Source organism: Trachymyrmex cornetzi, unplaced genomic scaffold, assembly GCF_001594075.2.
Source record: "Trachymyrmex cornetzi isolate Tcor2-1 unplaced genomic scaffold, Tcor1.1 scaffold57, whole genome shotgun sequence".
Taxonomy (NCBI): Eukaryota; Metazoa; Arthropoda; class Insecta; order Hymenoptera; family Formicidae; genus Trachymyrmex; species Trachymyrmex cornetzi.
Genome location: NW_017299882.1, coordinates 1,202,556 through 1,218,101, shown reverse-complemented (window position 1 = coordinate 1,218,101; position 15,546 = coordinate 1,202,556). Strand labels below are relative to the sequence as shown.

At 29.5% G+C, this 15,546-nt stretch overlaps 1 protein-coding gene and 1 long non-coding RNA gene across 4 annotated transcripts in view; one reads left to right on the top strand and one right to left on the bottom strand.

Moving 5' to 3' along the window:
* Positions 1-2,132: 2,132 nt before the first annotated feature.
* LOC108766095 (uncharacterized) overlaps positions 2,133-15,546 on the bottom strand; it is a 17,065-nt gene continuing 3,651 nt past the window's right edge. The window contains exons 1-6 of one of the 3 annotated variants that reach the window (XM_018515161.1): positions 8,431-8,512; positions 6,038-6,294; positions 5,315-5,584; positions 4,837-4,967; positions 4,464-4,629; positions 2,133-2,543 (exon numbers count right to left, since the gene is read on the bottom strand). In XM_018515161.1, the coding sequence (XP_018370663.1) occupies positions 2,136-2,543; positions 4,464-4,629; positions 4,837-4,967; positions 5,315-5,584; positions 6,038-6,292 (1,230 nt within the window). In that variant the 5' untranslated portion in view covers positions 6,293-6,294; positions 8,431-8,512 and the 3' untranslated portion in view covers positions 2,133-2,135. Of the gene's footprint in view, positions 2,544-4,463; positions 4,630-4,836; positions 4,968-5,314; positions 5,585-6,037; positions 6,295-7,631; positions 7,838-8,430; positions 8,513-15,546 lie in introns of those variants that run through there. The other 2 variants (XM_018515164.1, XM_018515162.1) reach the window with 2 other exon arrangements.
* LOC108766101 (uncharacterized) lies at positions 2,385-14,827 on the top strand. Its single transcript, XR_001940356.1, has 2 exons — positions 2,385-2,418; positions 14,703-14,827. It is a non-coding gene; the product is annotated as an uncharacterized LOC108766101 (long non-coding RNA).

Sequence of the window (15,546 nt, the reverse complement as noted above, 5' to 3'; positions counted from 1 at the left end):
ACGAATGCAGAAAAAAATATTCGATGTTTTAATATATTTCGTATTATATAAATTTCGTATAACTTTTGAACTAAGGGTGAGCAAACGAAAATTCTGACGGAGCAATCGTGAGCAAACGATGAGCAAACGAATGCAACAAAAAAAATATTCCATTTTTTAATATTGGGGGGCTAGCGTGAAGTTGGCCCCCAAAATTTAAATTTCATATAACTTTTGAACTAAGGGTGAGCAAACGAAAATTACGACGGAGCAATCGTGAGCAAACTATGAGCAAACGAATGCAAAAGAAAAATATTCCATTTTTTAATATTGGGGGGCTAGCGTGAAGTTGGCCCCCCAAAATTTAAATTTGGAGTGAGTCAAAACATTCAAAGATTATTGGAATAAAGGTTCAAGATTAAACTTTACGTAATAATTATCACGCTGACTTTCTCAATCGCCCTGGTTTTGGATCCTTTTTTTCGAATTTTATTAAAAATTTTTCTAAATAATCTCCGACTAAATACAGTGTCAAGAAAACAAAGGGTTGATAATGATAAAGGGTTGATCAACATAATAAAATAGCTAACCTGTTAGTTGGTCGTCTTCAACTTTAGTCGTTTATCTTCCTTAAACACTTTTGTTTCACTGTACCGTTTTGTGACGCCAGCGTCGAAATGACATACAGAACAGAAGTGACAAGCTTATATAGACAGGTTTATATATACATCACATTCATTTATTCATTTATCACAGGCTTTGTACCCACATTAGAGTCTTAGGTAACTACAGAAGCTTGGTCAATATTAAATTCATGCAGACTTATCTTTCTATCAAACAAAAAGTACTAATGGAAATAATGGTGCGATGATAAGACGAGCACCCGTGTGATATTTTCCTGTTTAACAAATAATTAGCGTCGTCAAAAGAATCGCACAGTAAACGTTACGATATTTGTACAAGTTATCGTTTTTGAAGAGTCTTTATCTTCATCGATAGAAAAAATATGAAAATTTTTACAATATAATAGCAGCATGAATTAATGAAAAATTTGGCAATTGCGCTAATATGATTCGCTATAATGCAACAGTTTTATCGGAATAAAATTTTTAATGATATTTATAAAAAATTAAATAAATCCAATTTGAGTGTAAATATTTTAATATTTTATATTTACTTTATAAAAAGTCGTTCCGATGTGCAACAAATGAAGTTTTTCAGCTGTAATTACAATAATCGATGTTGTATTGCACAAAATTTTAAGATTCTAATCAAATATATTCTCGAAAGAGTCAGCGTTTCATAGTTCTTAGGCGTATAGAATTTTATATTTACTTTAAAATTTGATATTTACTAGAAACATTTTTCCATTTATCATGGAATATACATTCTATATATTTTTACGGTATTAAGAACACAGAGTTTGACAATAAAAAAAAAATAGAATAGAAAAGACATGTATGTTGTAAAAATATTCATTTTTTTTTTATTTTTCGACCTCGCCCGACTTATTATCGCTATTTGAATCATAACAAAGATTATTATCAACATTGCAACCGAAAAATGTCGAAATTCAGAAAAAGTCCTATTCTGCATAATTACCAAAAGATATATCTGAAAATTTTTAGGGATTAAAAAAAGTCATTCTTTTCATGTATATCCGGTATATACAGTGACAGCAAAAAGTATTCGTACAAGGAAATTTTCTATAAAAAAAGTCTTATTTGTAAAAAATAAACATTAATTAGCAATTTTATACAATGTATTTTATTAACATATGTTGAATTAGATAATATATATTACATACATGATAAAATAAATAGGTACATTTATACGTGTGTCTATACATATCGTTGTCTCTATGATATAATGATATAATAAATAAAGATCACAATTTATTTTAAAATTTTAATAAATAAAAAATGAACCGTCATTATGAATATAATTTCCTATTTTTCGAATCAAAGGATTTGTCATTATATCACAATAATTCCATGGTACTTACTTTTTTTAAAAAAAGTCATGTATCAACATTCTTTGTCTGTTGTTATTATTTTTGTTTGTATTTGCTAACATCTGTTATATTAATATTTGATACTTTTATTTATTATTCAGATTTTTATTTCTTTTCTATTTTTATTTTTTATCACTGAAGATTAAGTATGCGCATAATAAAGATCCAATAAACCCCATTCGTCATACAGTGGCAATCTTTTCATCATTAACTTTTTATAAATCTCGGTCTTGAAACCTGGATTTATGCCAGTGCTCAATAATTCATCCAAATCTTTCGCCTCAGCCTTAGAGCACAGCAAAAACGGTAAAACGACGAAGAATATTATCATTCCATAGTCAGCTTTTCGCTTCATGGTAGCTTTTAGTTCCTCCATGGTAGGGGGCTGTGTCTTGCAATTCAATTGCTTCATAGTCGCCGACAAGGTGCCAAGGTATTCGTTTAATAGAGTATTTGTATTGTTTTCCATAACATCCAAGGAAGGACTTGTATTGAGAAAAAATAATAAATCGAGTGTCGGCGTTGCGTAAACGCACATTTGAAAGTCTACCTGTAATCAAATAAATCTTTTCGATCGGTACATTTTTTGAGCTCTCGGAAATATTAGATTGGAAATGAAATCTATTCATTCTGAAAGTAAGAAGTTATGTTTAGGAATGTCATATTTAGAAATTTCAACAACAAGGTTGATAGTATAGTAGTGTAACGACATGAATAGAAAAGTGACGAGTATAGCCGAATGCGATTAAACATCTGAGGTTGTTGCATTATTCATTCATATTGCATTTCCAAGTAAAATAACCGGGCCCAATTTGGGCGGTTTCCGAAAGTGGGCCACTCGCTGTTTGTATATAATTATATGATTAATTTAACATATGACGATAGTAATTCGAGCAGACGATTCGTACGACTTGATCGCGTCGATTTATAAATCATATTATTCATTCTGCTTGTGTAAAAATAGGAAAAACTGATATGTTGTGTCAATCGACAAGTTTTATATAATTTTGATTTAAGTTGTGTTTAATCGAATGGAGAATTTATTAGTATAACCGGTGAATTTTCTTCAGATTTGATAAACATAGAATGTAGTTCCGTGAGCATAAAATGAATTTGTGAATATAGATCTTACGAACTGTTGTAAGAAGAATTACAAGAAGAGGGTTTTACATAATCAAATGGGGAATTACTCGAGGTTTGCTGATTGTGCCTGCATTCATTTAATAATATTGAATAATTGACTGGATTTAACCTTGAAGAGATGGCTGAAAAAAGCAGCCGAAACGTGTCGGAATTGTATGTAAAGAAGAATAATAAAGAAGAATTGTAATACATCACGTTAATGGCAACAGCGTTTTACCTTTTAGTTGCCTTATTTTATTGTTAATATTATTTTTAATATTGAGAGCTCGATAAATTTATACTGATAAGTTGTGGTCGTAATGTAATATTCCGTAAGTAAGTAATTGCTATTTCTTTGCTTTCTATAATTATATGAAAACGTGGTTATTAATTTCCGTAGTATATGTTATTGTAGCACTATATTCATACTTTACAACACTATATTTAGTTTATATTTTTGTCACAACGTTTTGCTTATAATTATAAAGAAAAAGAATTTTTTGCATGATGATGTGGGCCATGTCCGAGCACATGTATAAGTGTGACATTTGTTACAAATATGTTCATGAAGATTGTGTAGAATAATCCTACACGATCTTCATTTTACTTGTCCTTTTTTACTTTACCTTTTACTTGTCCAAACTACAAGTAGATCCGGAAATATAATTTTTAAGAAGGAGAAGTTAACATAGGTATGTAAGTTGATAAATAGATTTTTTAAATGTTTATATATCAATATAGGTTTATATAATATAAACTTATAAAAATAACGTTGAATCACTTTATTCTTCATATGTTTGATATTTTCGCATAAAGGAAAACGTATACGCGAGTCACATGGGTACACATTTTATTAAGGCGCTCCAATTGCTATCTTTCTTTTAAAACTCTATTGCGTCTATATAAATATGAATATGATTTACATTTTTTTTTCAATGTTTACAAAGGTTCCTTTTGAATATGGCCATTAATTTTCAATTTTAATATCATCAAAAAATAAAAAAAATTCTCAAAATTTAGGAGGCTCACATTAAGTGCGGTTTCTCCCTTACCTTATATTATCACACATCGCCTGTTTGTTTTAATCGCTAAAATCGACATGGCGTATAAGTGAAAAATGCGTATTAGTGTTTCTCTTTTGAAATCCATTCATTCAGTTTAATTTATTTTGTTTATTTTTATTTAAATTTGTCATTATTGCACCCAACAATAAAGACTGTCATAAAAATTCAAAAATGATTAAATGAATGAAATAAAGTGATTCAGTTTTGTTACATGTAATTGTATTCATAATAAAATTTTCATTTTCCTACAACAATATATTTTTAATGTAAATGATGATACTTACAAACATATGATCAATAGGCTTGCCATCATTGTCATATCTGAATAACATATTACTCACGTGAAAATCACCGTGAGTAATAACATTAAATTCCTCATCACAGAGCTTGGTTGAATCTATTCCTATTTGATATATGTGATCGGAGAGTTTAGCAATTTTTTCCGAGTATCTAGCAATACAAATGAAATAAATATAAAATTATATGAAATCATGTAAATATTCGTTATAAGCAACATAATATGTATTTGCATTTGCCATTTTCTGTTTAACGTTCAATTTTTTCTTATTAAACATTTATCTTGTCATATAAAATGATATCATAAACATTAAACAATAGAAGAATGAATACTGTCGTTTATGTTTAAACATATCTTACTTTTTTACTTCAGGCCAGTGTGCAATCTCGTCTGCTAAACCTTTTGTACACTTAATGAAAATATTTTTCATTTCTGATGATTGCTGCTTGTTAAAAGTTCCCTTCGAGTATATTTCTTTTTGCTTTGGCTCCTAAATATTAAAATATTGTAATTAAAGAACCTTTATACATTCGATTATAAATTGTTAAATAATAGTGCGGACTGGAAATTTGGAATGTATATTATATACATCACACACACACACACACACACACACAAAATATACAAAAAATTTACACAATAATTTTAATATCATGCAATTTTCTGACGAATTTAAAGCAAATTTTTTTTTAAAGAAAATTATGATATAGCCGAGACAACACACATATCAAAAAGACATTCTGAAAGAGAATAGTCCTTGCATTTGTGCCATGATCTGAGTTATTATTAATGCAACGAGATGTTACGACTGATTGTTAGTATCGCTTAGTGATTTACTTTTTCGCATAGGGCTACGGAGGCTGCATGAAATCTGGCAAGACTTCGAAGCGCCAATATGGAATGATCTAGGTCAAGACCAGACAAACGATCGGCCATTCGAAAGCCGAGAGCTGCGAGATCTTCTATCGCCAGAAGCATTGGATCTTCATTTTGCACATAGAGAGTCTTCCCGCTCAAGCGATACTTTGGCTCTAACAACTTATTCATTTTATTCAATGTATTTGACATCATCGACATTTCGGTATGAAAAAGACCTGATTCTATGACCTGTAACAAGTTTATTCAAGGTTAATAAATGGAATCTTTTTTAATCTAACAAATATGCAATTATTTTTTATATAAAGGCCTGTATAAGATTTGTGTACTAAGAATTTTCCAATTTTAAATTTGTTTTTAAACAAATAAAAAATGTTTTTTATATACGTGCATGTGTATATCCGCTTCCTTAAAAATGATTTATAAAAATAATTTAATTTTAATTACTGATCGATCAAGAATAATTATCCTAATCTTTCTGTTGAATAGAAATGTACTCCGAAACAATACAGCTTGCCACATATTTATTCCTCTTCCTCTCTCTCTCTCTCTCTCTCTCTCTCTCTTTTTTTTTCTCTCTCTCTCTCTCTCTCTCTCTCTCTCTCTCTCTCTCTCTCTCTGTTTCTTTTTTCCTTTCTTTTTTCTCTCTAAATTCGAAATATTGTACACATTAAAGCAACTTACAAATTTTTGTCGAACACTTCCAAGTTCAGGCAAGATTTTAAGGATAATTGATATTTTCTCTTTAATATTACAGCTGCCTTGATCGCGCGAATATTCGGCAGTAATCCTGATCATGTCGCTGGTGTAGTTGTCACCTTTGCTCGTGGCTAGTTCCGAACATATATCGATGATCTGAATCGAGTTGTCATCTTCCGATTTTCGCAGAATCTTCTCCACAAAGCTTAAATTCAGCCATGTCAATGTCTCTAGCGCCATTTCTGAAAGTAGAATTGGAATTGAAGATTTTTTTGACAAATTATTGTCCTTGCCATCATACTAAAAAAATTATATTTACAATAATTTACTTAAACGAAATTTATTATGTTTTTTTCTCTTTTTCCAGCCGACTCTCAACAAACACTTGTTTCGATCTTTCCATTCTTTCCTTCATTTATCGCTATTTTTTTTGATAGTTTATTTTACTCGTTTTATCATCATTTCTTTCTTTGTATCCGTCCATATTTCAGACAGACGTATTTGTTACGTTTGAGATCAACATGTTAATTAAGAACGTGAACCGATTTTTTTTTGTTTTTTTTAGTTAACGTCGCATACATGTACATATTAGGGATTTCAATTAATTTTTTATTCTTCTTAATAAATCTTGATGTCAATTAAATTAATGTTCAATTTGTTGTTTATTGGTTTACTATTTGGACCCTTGTACATTGCTATAATAACAAAATGTGATGTTTACGTGATCGATATATAGAATTATACTATACTGGCAATATTTCGTATCCCCCTTCCTATTCCATGGTCGCAATCTTTCTTTTCTGTTCAATTTTTTGTAAAATTGAACAAATAAAAATGATGAAATTAGATCTTCTAGCAGTTAGCGTTGTAACTAGTGCGCTAATTGTTCATAAAAAAAATTACATTAATCGTTGTTTTAAAAACTACTATTTGATATTTAGTCATATAATAAAAAATGTCTAAGTCATACGATAAAACGCATACATTTCGGTTATTTCTTAACTTTCATAAGTGCAGTAAAAATGTAGATACAAATTGTGGCAGTCTTCATTTCATAATTAATTAAAAGGCTGGATGGTCTCAAGTAAGAATTGAAATTAATTCCATTGTGTAAAAGATAATTGCTCGGGATAAATTAAGGGTCTACTACGACTTCAGAAACGCAGACGGCACTCAACAAAAAATATATCTAAAGAAATGCACGGTTCTCCTATTTAAAAAAAAAGAGCGTAATACAATGAAAAACTGAATATGATACGGAACTGAAATTATGATATAACAATTTTGTGTGATAGAGTAAATTGTAATCTAAAATCATCATTATGAGATCAGAATGGTCAAAGAAAAAAATGTTATCAGAAAATATAAATAATTAGTAAATACGTAACAATAAGTGACAATGATACATTATTGATTACTCAATTCCATATGAATTGAAATTAATGAATTGCTATTTTTTTACCGCTTAGTATTATGTAGTTATTTTTGAAATCAGTCGTTTCTCGTAATTTTGTTTAACATCTAAAATTTTAACATAATCCATTTAAAATCATGACCATGATACAATCTGTGATAGTACCTGTATTTCTTCTGATATAAATTCTGACGTGTGTTCAGTAGTTCTGGTCTTCAACTACGTCTACTAGTTCGTCCGACATACAATGACTGCGTTCAAGGTAACGCTATTAACGCTATTTGTGTCCTTTTATCTTCATCGTCCGTTAGACACATACAAGAATAGCATGATACAAATAGCACTGATAGCGTGTTCCCCGAATGCACCTATTACATTACAGTTTTTTCCAGAATATTTTATGAACTTTCTTTTTAATACGTTATTGGGTCTTTTAATAGTGTATTCATGCGGCCAGGATCTCCATATCTGCGAATCTCTCAAAATAACTGCATTAACTGAATATTTGTCTTCTACAAAGCTTATGCTTAATATATGTCCAAACATTTTCAGTAAGATTTGCATCAGGCGGCTAATCAAATTGATTAATGCTAAATTTAAGATTATTATCTTGTAGTCAGTCAATTATCGATGCTGATGTCTGAATACGTTAGTAACATAATTGTATTTTAGCTCTAATCAAATATAACGTATCTATGTATCTTAAAATTTTATTAACTATATTTTTTTATAAATTATAGGCCTAGCATGCTTTTATTAGCTTGCTTCATTGTATCATTATAGCAATAATCTTATATTTTTTAAGTTCAATATATATATATATATCAAAGAATTCACTGTAATATTTACGATGCTTAGATAACTATTTAAAATTTTCCTAAATGATCTCTGACTGAATATCAGTGTCAAGAGAACAAAGGGTTGATAATGATGAAGGGTTGATCAACATAATAATGTGGCTAACCTGTAAGTTATTCGTCTTTGACTTCAGTCGTTTATTTTTCTTAAACACTTGTTTCACTGTGCCGTTTTCTAAAGCCAGTCTCAAAATGATACATACAGAACAGAAGTGCTTTATATATAACTACAGGCTTTATATATAACTACAGGCTTTATATATAACTACATCAGTACATCCATTTATTCATTCATCACAGGCTTTGTACCCACATTAAAGTCTTAGGTAACTGCAGAAGCTTGTTCAATATTAAACTCATGTAGATTTATCCTTCAATCAAGCAATAAACCCAATGGAAATAAAGGAGCGATGATAAGACGAGCATCCATGTGATATTTTTTTGTTCAACAAATAATTAGCGTCATCAAAAGAATCGCACAGTAACCATTACGATATTCGTACAAGTCATCGTTACTTACATACTTTTGTAAAGTCTTTATCTTCATCGCGATGGATAAATTATGAAAAAATTCCACAATAATGGCAGCATGGACTGACGAAAAGTTTCGTAATTGCGCTAAGATGATTCGCAACAATGCAACAATTTTGTCAGAATAAAATTCCTAAATGATATTGGTAAAAAATTAAATAAATCCAATTTGAGGTGTAAATATTTTAATAATTTATTTTCGTCACCGTTCCGATGCGCAACAAACGAAGTTTTTAACCGTAATTACGATAATGGATATTGTAACATAAAGTCATAAGATTAGACCGTAGTGGCGCTTCGTATTTAAAGTAATGTTTCTAACATAAACGGTCTTATTTCCAATCTAATTATTGTTGAAAAAGTATATTTTCAACGTAAATATGATGATACTTACAAAAATATGATCAATAGGTTTGCCATCATTGTTATGTCTAATTAAATATACCCTCAAAAATATCAACATTTCATAGTTTTTAGGCACATTAAATTTTATATTCTTTTTACTCTCTAAATCTCGTAGAGTGAAATCTCACTCGAAGAGACTGAAAATTTAACCTAATTTGAAAAAGAGTGAAAATACAATTACTCTTGTTCAAGAGTGGCAGATTTTCACTCTTTTTAGTGTGAGATTTACTTTTTTGACATGATATTCACTCCAAAGGAGTGAAATCTCAATCCCTTTTTTGGAGTGTAATACTAGGATAGATGGAAACTCACGACAAAATCATCAAATTGACGTTAAATCAACGTTGATTCCATTATTATTTCTCACTGGGTATGATACAGTTCAAAGTATATAGCGAGAGTTATTATTCAAACGGAAGAAAAATTTCGTATTAACCAAAAATAATATCGCAGAACAATTATAAATCCTTTCTGTATCGTGATTCTAAATGATTAAACCATATGAAACATCTGTAATATATGATTGTCATCTTGATCCATTTAAGGAATCAGCTAACAACCGTGCTAATCAGTAATTGTGTACAGTGAATGATTGTGTAAAATATGACGTTTTGTATTATACAGCACTTATCGCAATTGCGTTCTAAAAAAAAAAAAAAACACTGAAGATAGAAGGAGTGGCACTGACCTGCTGGAATAAGAGTTTGAAGTTGAATGATAGCACACCGACAGTGCATATACACAATGCGTTGCACAAAAACAAACACTAAGGCCATGAGTTAATCGTTGTTATTTAAAAGAATTTGTTGTTTTGTAAAATATCTATCAAATATTTTGTTCCAGATTAATTTCACTTAATTGTTATTGTATATTTTCTGTTTCATTTTATGAATCGTTTGACATTATTTAATATAGTATATTTGCTGTAAAATTATACACATTGAGGGAGGGGGATTATCGCTGGCGAGAAAAGCAAGTGCAACACTTCAAACAAGTGCGACAGTTCAAATAAAATTTAATATTAAAATGAATTTAATATTAAAAATTTGCTATTAATAGTCAACTTAATCAATGACAATCGATTACCATAATTGTAATGTAGTACTTGCATATAAAAGATTAGAATATGAATTTAACCCATGGTCAGCAAAATTAAATGTTTAGGAATGTTTTCTCTTTTCAAGTTGACCAATAGCGTGCAATTTTAAACTCTTGACAAAAAATTAAAAAATCGCAATGCTCGCAGGCACTCTGGCGGACTATATAGGTTACTTTATTATCGTACAATCATATCCAGTTATATATTATTTATTACTTTTAATATTCTTTCAATTTTTCTTATACCTATTTTATATATGTTAGTAGAATCCAAAATACTTTATTTTGTATCTTGATTAATTTCTATATTATTTTCGCAATAGTATTATAGAATAATATTATGTACATCTCTTTTAATAACATTACTTATTTTACTAATATATGTTGATTTTCGGTAGAGGTATTTACGTGTATGTCTAATGACATTTAATCTGTTATCATGCTCCCAGCAGATGTTGCTATCCGAATAATTCACCTATCTTCATTTGGCTCTGCCCTTCACATGTTATTAGGATTTTTCATTTTCTTTCAATTTTTAAGAATAAATATATATTATTTTCGATTTCTCTTCCTCGTTTGCATCAATTGCATTGTTACGATTATATGTTGTTATTATTCTATTCTTGATCCATATAGGAAAGTCAACGAATCTTCGAATTATGTGTGTTACGAAGAATGAAAACTTACAACTTTAATCCATTCGGCCATGATGGTAGCACACGCCACTATAATAGTATTAAAGGCTTCTAGCTTAATGAAAATAAGTAGATTAATTCTACATCGGTATTGTGCCGTATATGTAAACTATAAACGCGTAAATTAAACTGTAACTTTTATCTGATCTGTCATTCTCGCTTTATCCTTAAAAACATGCGGATGAGAAACTTTTTGGCTTTACTTTTTGTTTCATCTTTATACAAGTTCAAAACACATAGCTGAAAGGATTTAGGATTTGGTTAATGAGCGGAATTTCATCTTGATTATTAACTAATCTAAACTTGGAAACAGGTCTCATAAGATAACTACTTTGCAGTAATATTATAGTAAGAGTTATTATGTAACATTATAGTAATAGTTATTATAAGAAAATGAGAGATTTCTCTTCTCTCTCTCTCTCTCTCTCTCTATACATTAAACATACGATTATTAAATTACTTTAATACTTATGTTTTTCTACAATGTTTATATATTATTTTGATTTATTTTTACCCATTTTTATAAATGCGTATTATTGTTTTAATATTAACTCTAAAATTTTAATTTTTCTTTCTCTACTTTATTGAATTTAGGATTTATTAAAAAATGCTCTTTTTTTATTTTAGAAATATTGTTTTCTTATATTCCTTTCTTATATTATTTATATTTTTTATAATATGTCGTTATAAATATGGTTCGATTATAACATAATATAATATAAATATGATTCTGTTATAATATCTAATTTTATTTAACTAAATCTTAACATTAATTTTTAAACAATAATAAGATTGGAAATAAGACCGTTTATGTTAGAAACATTACTTTAAATACGCGAAGCGCCACTACGATCTGAATGTTAAGAATGTTTGAGAAATTTAGGGGGATTATTAATATTTCAGATTGATTGCGTTGAAAGTCCAACAATCATATCGGCACGCAATTATAATTTCTGAAATGAATTCATTTAATATGAATATATACATATAATAGTTCAACATCTTAACATTCAGACCGTAGTGGCGCTTCGTATTTAAAGTAATGTTTCTAACATAAACGGTCTTATTTCCAATCTAATTATTGTTGAAAAAGTATATTTTCAACGTAAATATGATGATACTTACAAAAATATGATCAATAGGTTTGCCATCATTGTTATATCTGAACAACATATTGTTCACGTGAAAATCACCGTGAGTAATAACATTAAATTCCTCCTCACAGACTTTGGTTGCATCTATTCCTATTTGAAATATGCGATCGGAGAGTTTAGCTAATTTTTCCGAGTATCTATAGCAATACAAATGAAATAAATGCAAAATTGTATGAAATTATGTAAAAGCCGTATAAATTCACCATGATCAGCATAATATGTATAATATTTGTATTTGCCATTTTCTGCTTAATGTTCAGTTTTTTTATATTAAATATTTATCTTGTATCATATAAAATGTTATCATGAACATTAAAAAATAGAGCAATGACTATTATCGTTTACGCAAATCTTACTGTTTTACTTCAGGCCAGTGTGCAATCTCTTCTGCTAAACCTTTAGTACACTTAATGAAAATATCCTTCATTTCTGATGATTGTTGCTTGTTAAATTGTCCTTTCGAATACATTTCTTTTTGCTTTGGTTCCTAAATATTAAAATATTGTTCTTAAAGAACATTCATACATTAGATTATAAATTGTTAAATAATAGTGCAGACTAGAAATGTGGAATGTATATTATATACATCAAAAGATACAAAAAAATCTACACAATAATTTTAATATCATTTTCTGACAAATTTAAAACAAATATTATTTTAAAGAAAATTTTGAGATAGCCCAGGTAACACGCATGTTGAAAAGACATTTTAAAATAAACTTGTCCTTATATCCGTGTCGTAATTTGAATTATTATTAATTGCATCGAAACGTTACGACTGATTGTAAGTATCGCTTGATGATTTACCTTCTCGCATAGGGCTACGGAGGTTGCATGAAACCTTGCAAGTCCGTGAAGCGCCAATATAGAATGATCTAGGTCAAGACCAGACAAACGATCAGCCATTCGGAAGCCGATAGCCGCGAGATCTTCAATCACTAGAAGCATTGGATCTTCATTTTGCACGTAGAGAGTTTTTCCACTCAAGCGATACTTTAATTCTAACAACTTAATCATTTTATTCAATGTATTTGACATCATCGACATTTCGGTATGAAAGAGACCTGATTCTATGACCTGTAATAAGTTTATTCAAGATTAATAAATGGAATGTTTTAATCTAACAAACATGCGATTAATTTTAATATAAAGACCTGTATAAGATTTGTGTACTAGGAATTTTCGAATTTTAAATTTGTTATTAAACGGATAAAAAAATTTTTATATCCGTGCATGTTATCTGCTTCCTTAGAAATGATTTATAAAAATAATTTAATTTTAATTACTGATCTCATAAGAATAATTATTTTAATCTTTCTGTTGAATATATAGAAATGTACTAGGAAATAATAAAATTTGTCTCAGTTTTCTCTCTCTGTCTCTCTCTCTCTCTCTCTCTCTCTCTTTTCTTTTTTCCTTTCTCTTTTTCCTCTCTAAATTATAAAAATTGTACTCGCTAAATCAACTTACCAATTTTTGTCGGACACTTCCGAGTTCAGGTAAGATTTTGAGGATAATTGATTTTTTCTCTTTAATCCTATGGCTGTCTTGGTCGCGCGAATATTCGGCAGTAATCCTGATCATGTCGCTGGTGTAGTTGTCACCCTTGGTCGTGGCTGGTTTCGAAAATATATCTGTCACCTGAATCGAATTGTCATCTTCCGATTTTCGCAGAATGTTCTCCACGAAGCATAGATTCAGCCATGTCGACGTTTCTAGGGCCATTTCTGAAAGTGGAATTGCAAAATTTTGTCATCAAATTATTGTTCTTCCCATCGCACTAAAAATATAATTTTTGACAATAATTTACTCGCGATGAAATTTTCATTATGTTTTTTCTTTTCTTTCCTGCTCTGGTTTCCTTCACAAACTCATTCCGATGTTTCTATTGTTTCCTTCATCTTTCTTCGCTATTTTTTCAGCGCTTTTTTTCATTTACTTTATTGTGGTATCTTTATTTATATTTATCCATATTTAAGACGGCTGTATTTTATTCCATTTGAGATCTGTTTAAATTAATGGAAAACCGATTGTTCTTTTCTTCTTTTAATACAGCATACGTGTATGCCGTTAATGAACGCATTAAGACTTCGTCGAATATAATATTTATGATATGTACGAAAAATTTTGACACGCGTGTTGTGTTGTATTAGAGATCCAATAAACCCCATTCGTCATACAGTGGCAGTCTTTTTAGCATTAACTTTTTATAAATCTCGTTCTTGATACCTGGATTTATACCAGTGCTCAATAATTCATCTATATCTGTCGCCTCAGTCTTACAGCACAGCATAAATGGTAAAACGACGAAGAATATTATCATTCCATAGTCAGCTTTTTGCTTCATGGTAGCTTTCAGTTCTTCCATAGTAGGCGGCGGCGTCTTGCAATTCAATTCTTTCATAGTCATGCGATCGTGTATTGAGAATTCCAATTAATTTTTTATTTTTAAAAATAAATCTTGATATCATTGAAATTAATATTCGATTTATTTAGGTGCCAAGGTATTCGTTTAATAGAATATTTGTCTTGTTTTCCATGACATCCAAGGAAGGACTTGTATTGAGAAAAAATAATAAATCGAGTGTTGGCGTTGCGTAAACGCACATTTGGAAATCTACCTGTAATCAAATGAATCTGTTCTATCGATCTTTCGTGTTCTCGGCAAAATATTAAATTGGAAATGAAATCTATTCATTCCCAAAGTAAGAAGTATGTTTAGACATGTCATATTTAGAAATTTCAGCAACAAGGTTGATAATTTGTGCAGACAATTTGGACAGAAAAGTGACGAGTATATAGCTGAATGCGATTAAACGTCTGAGGTCATTGCATTATTCATACATATTGCATTTTCAAGTTTCTCCTATTATCACATCATTATTCTCCTATTTTCACCGCCTATTTCATCGCTAAATCCGATATTGCGAATAATTAAAAAATGCATTTGTACTACAATTTTTGTTTTGAAATCTATTTATTTAGTTCATTTATTTAGTTTATTTTTATTTAAATTCGTTATTATTGCACACAACTATGACAATTACCATAAAAATTCAGAAATGTAGATCAATGGAATAAAATAACTGAACTTCGTTACATTTAACTGTATTTATGATAAAATTTTCATTTGTCTAAATTGAAAAAGTATTACTTTAAATACGAAGCGCCACTACGGTCTGAATGTTAAGATAATCATATCGGCACGCAATTATAATTTCTGAAATTAATTCATTTAAATGAATACACATATAATAGTTCAACATCTTAACATTCAGACCGTAGTGGCGCTTCGTATTTAAAGTAATGTTTCTAACATAAACGGTCTTATTTCCAATCT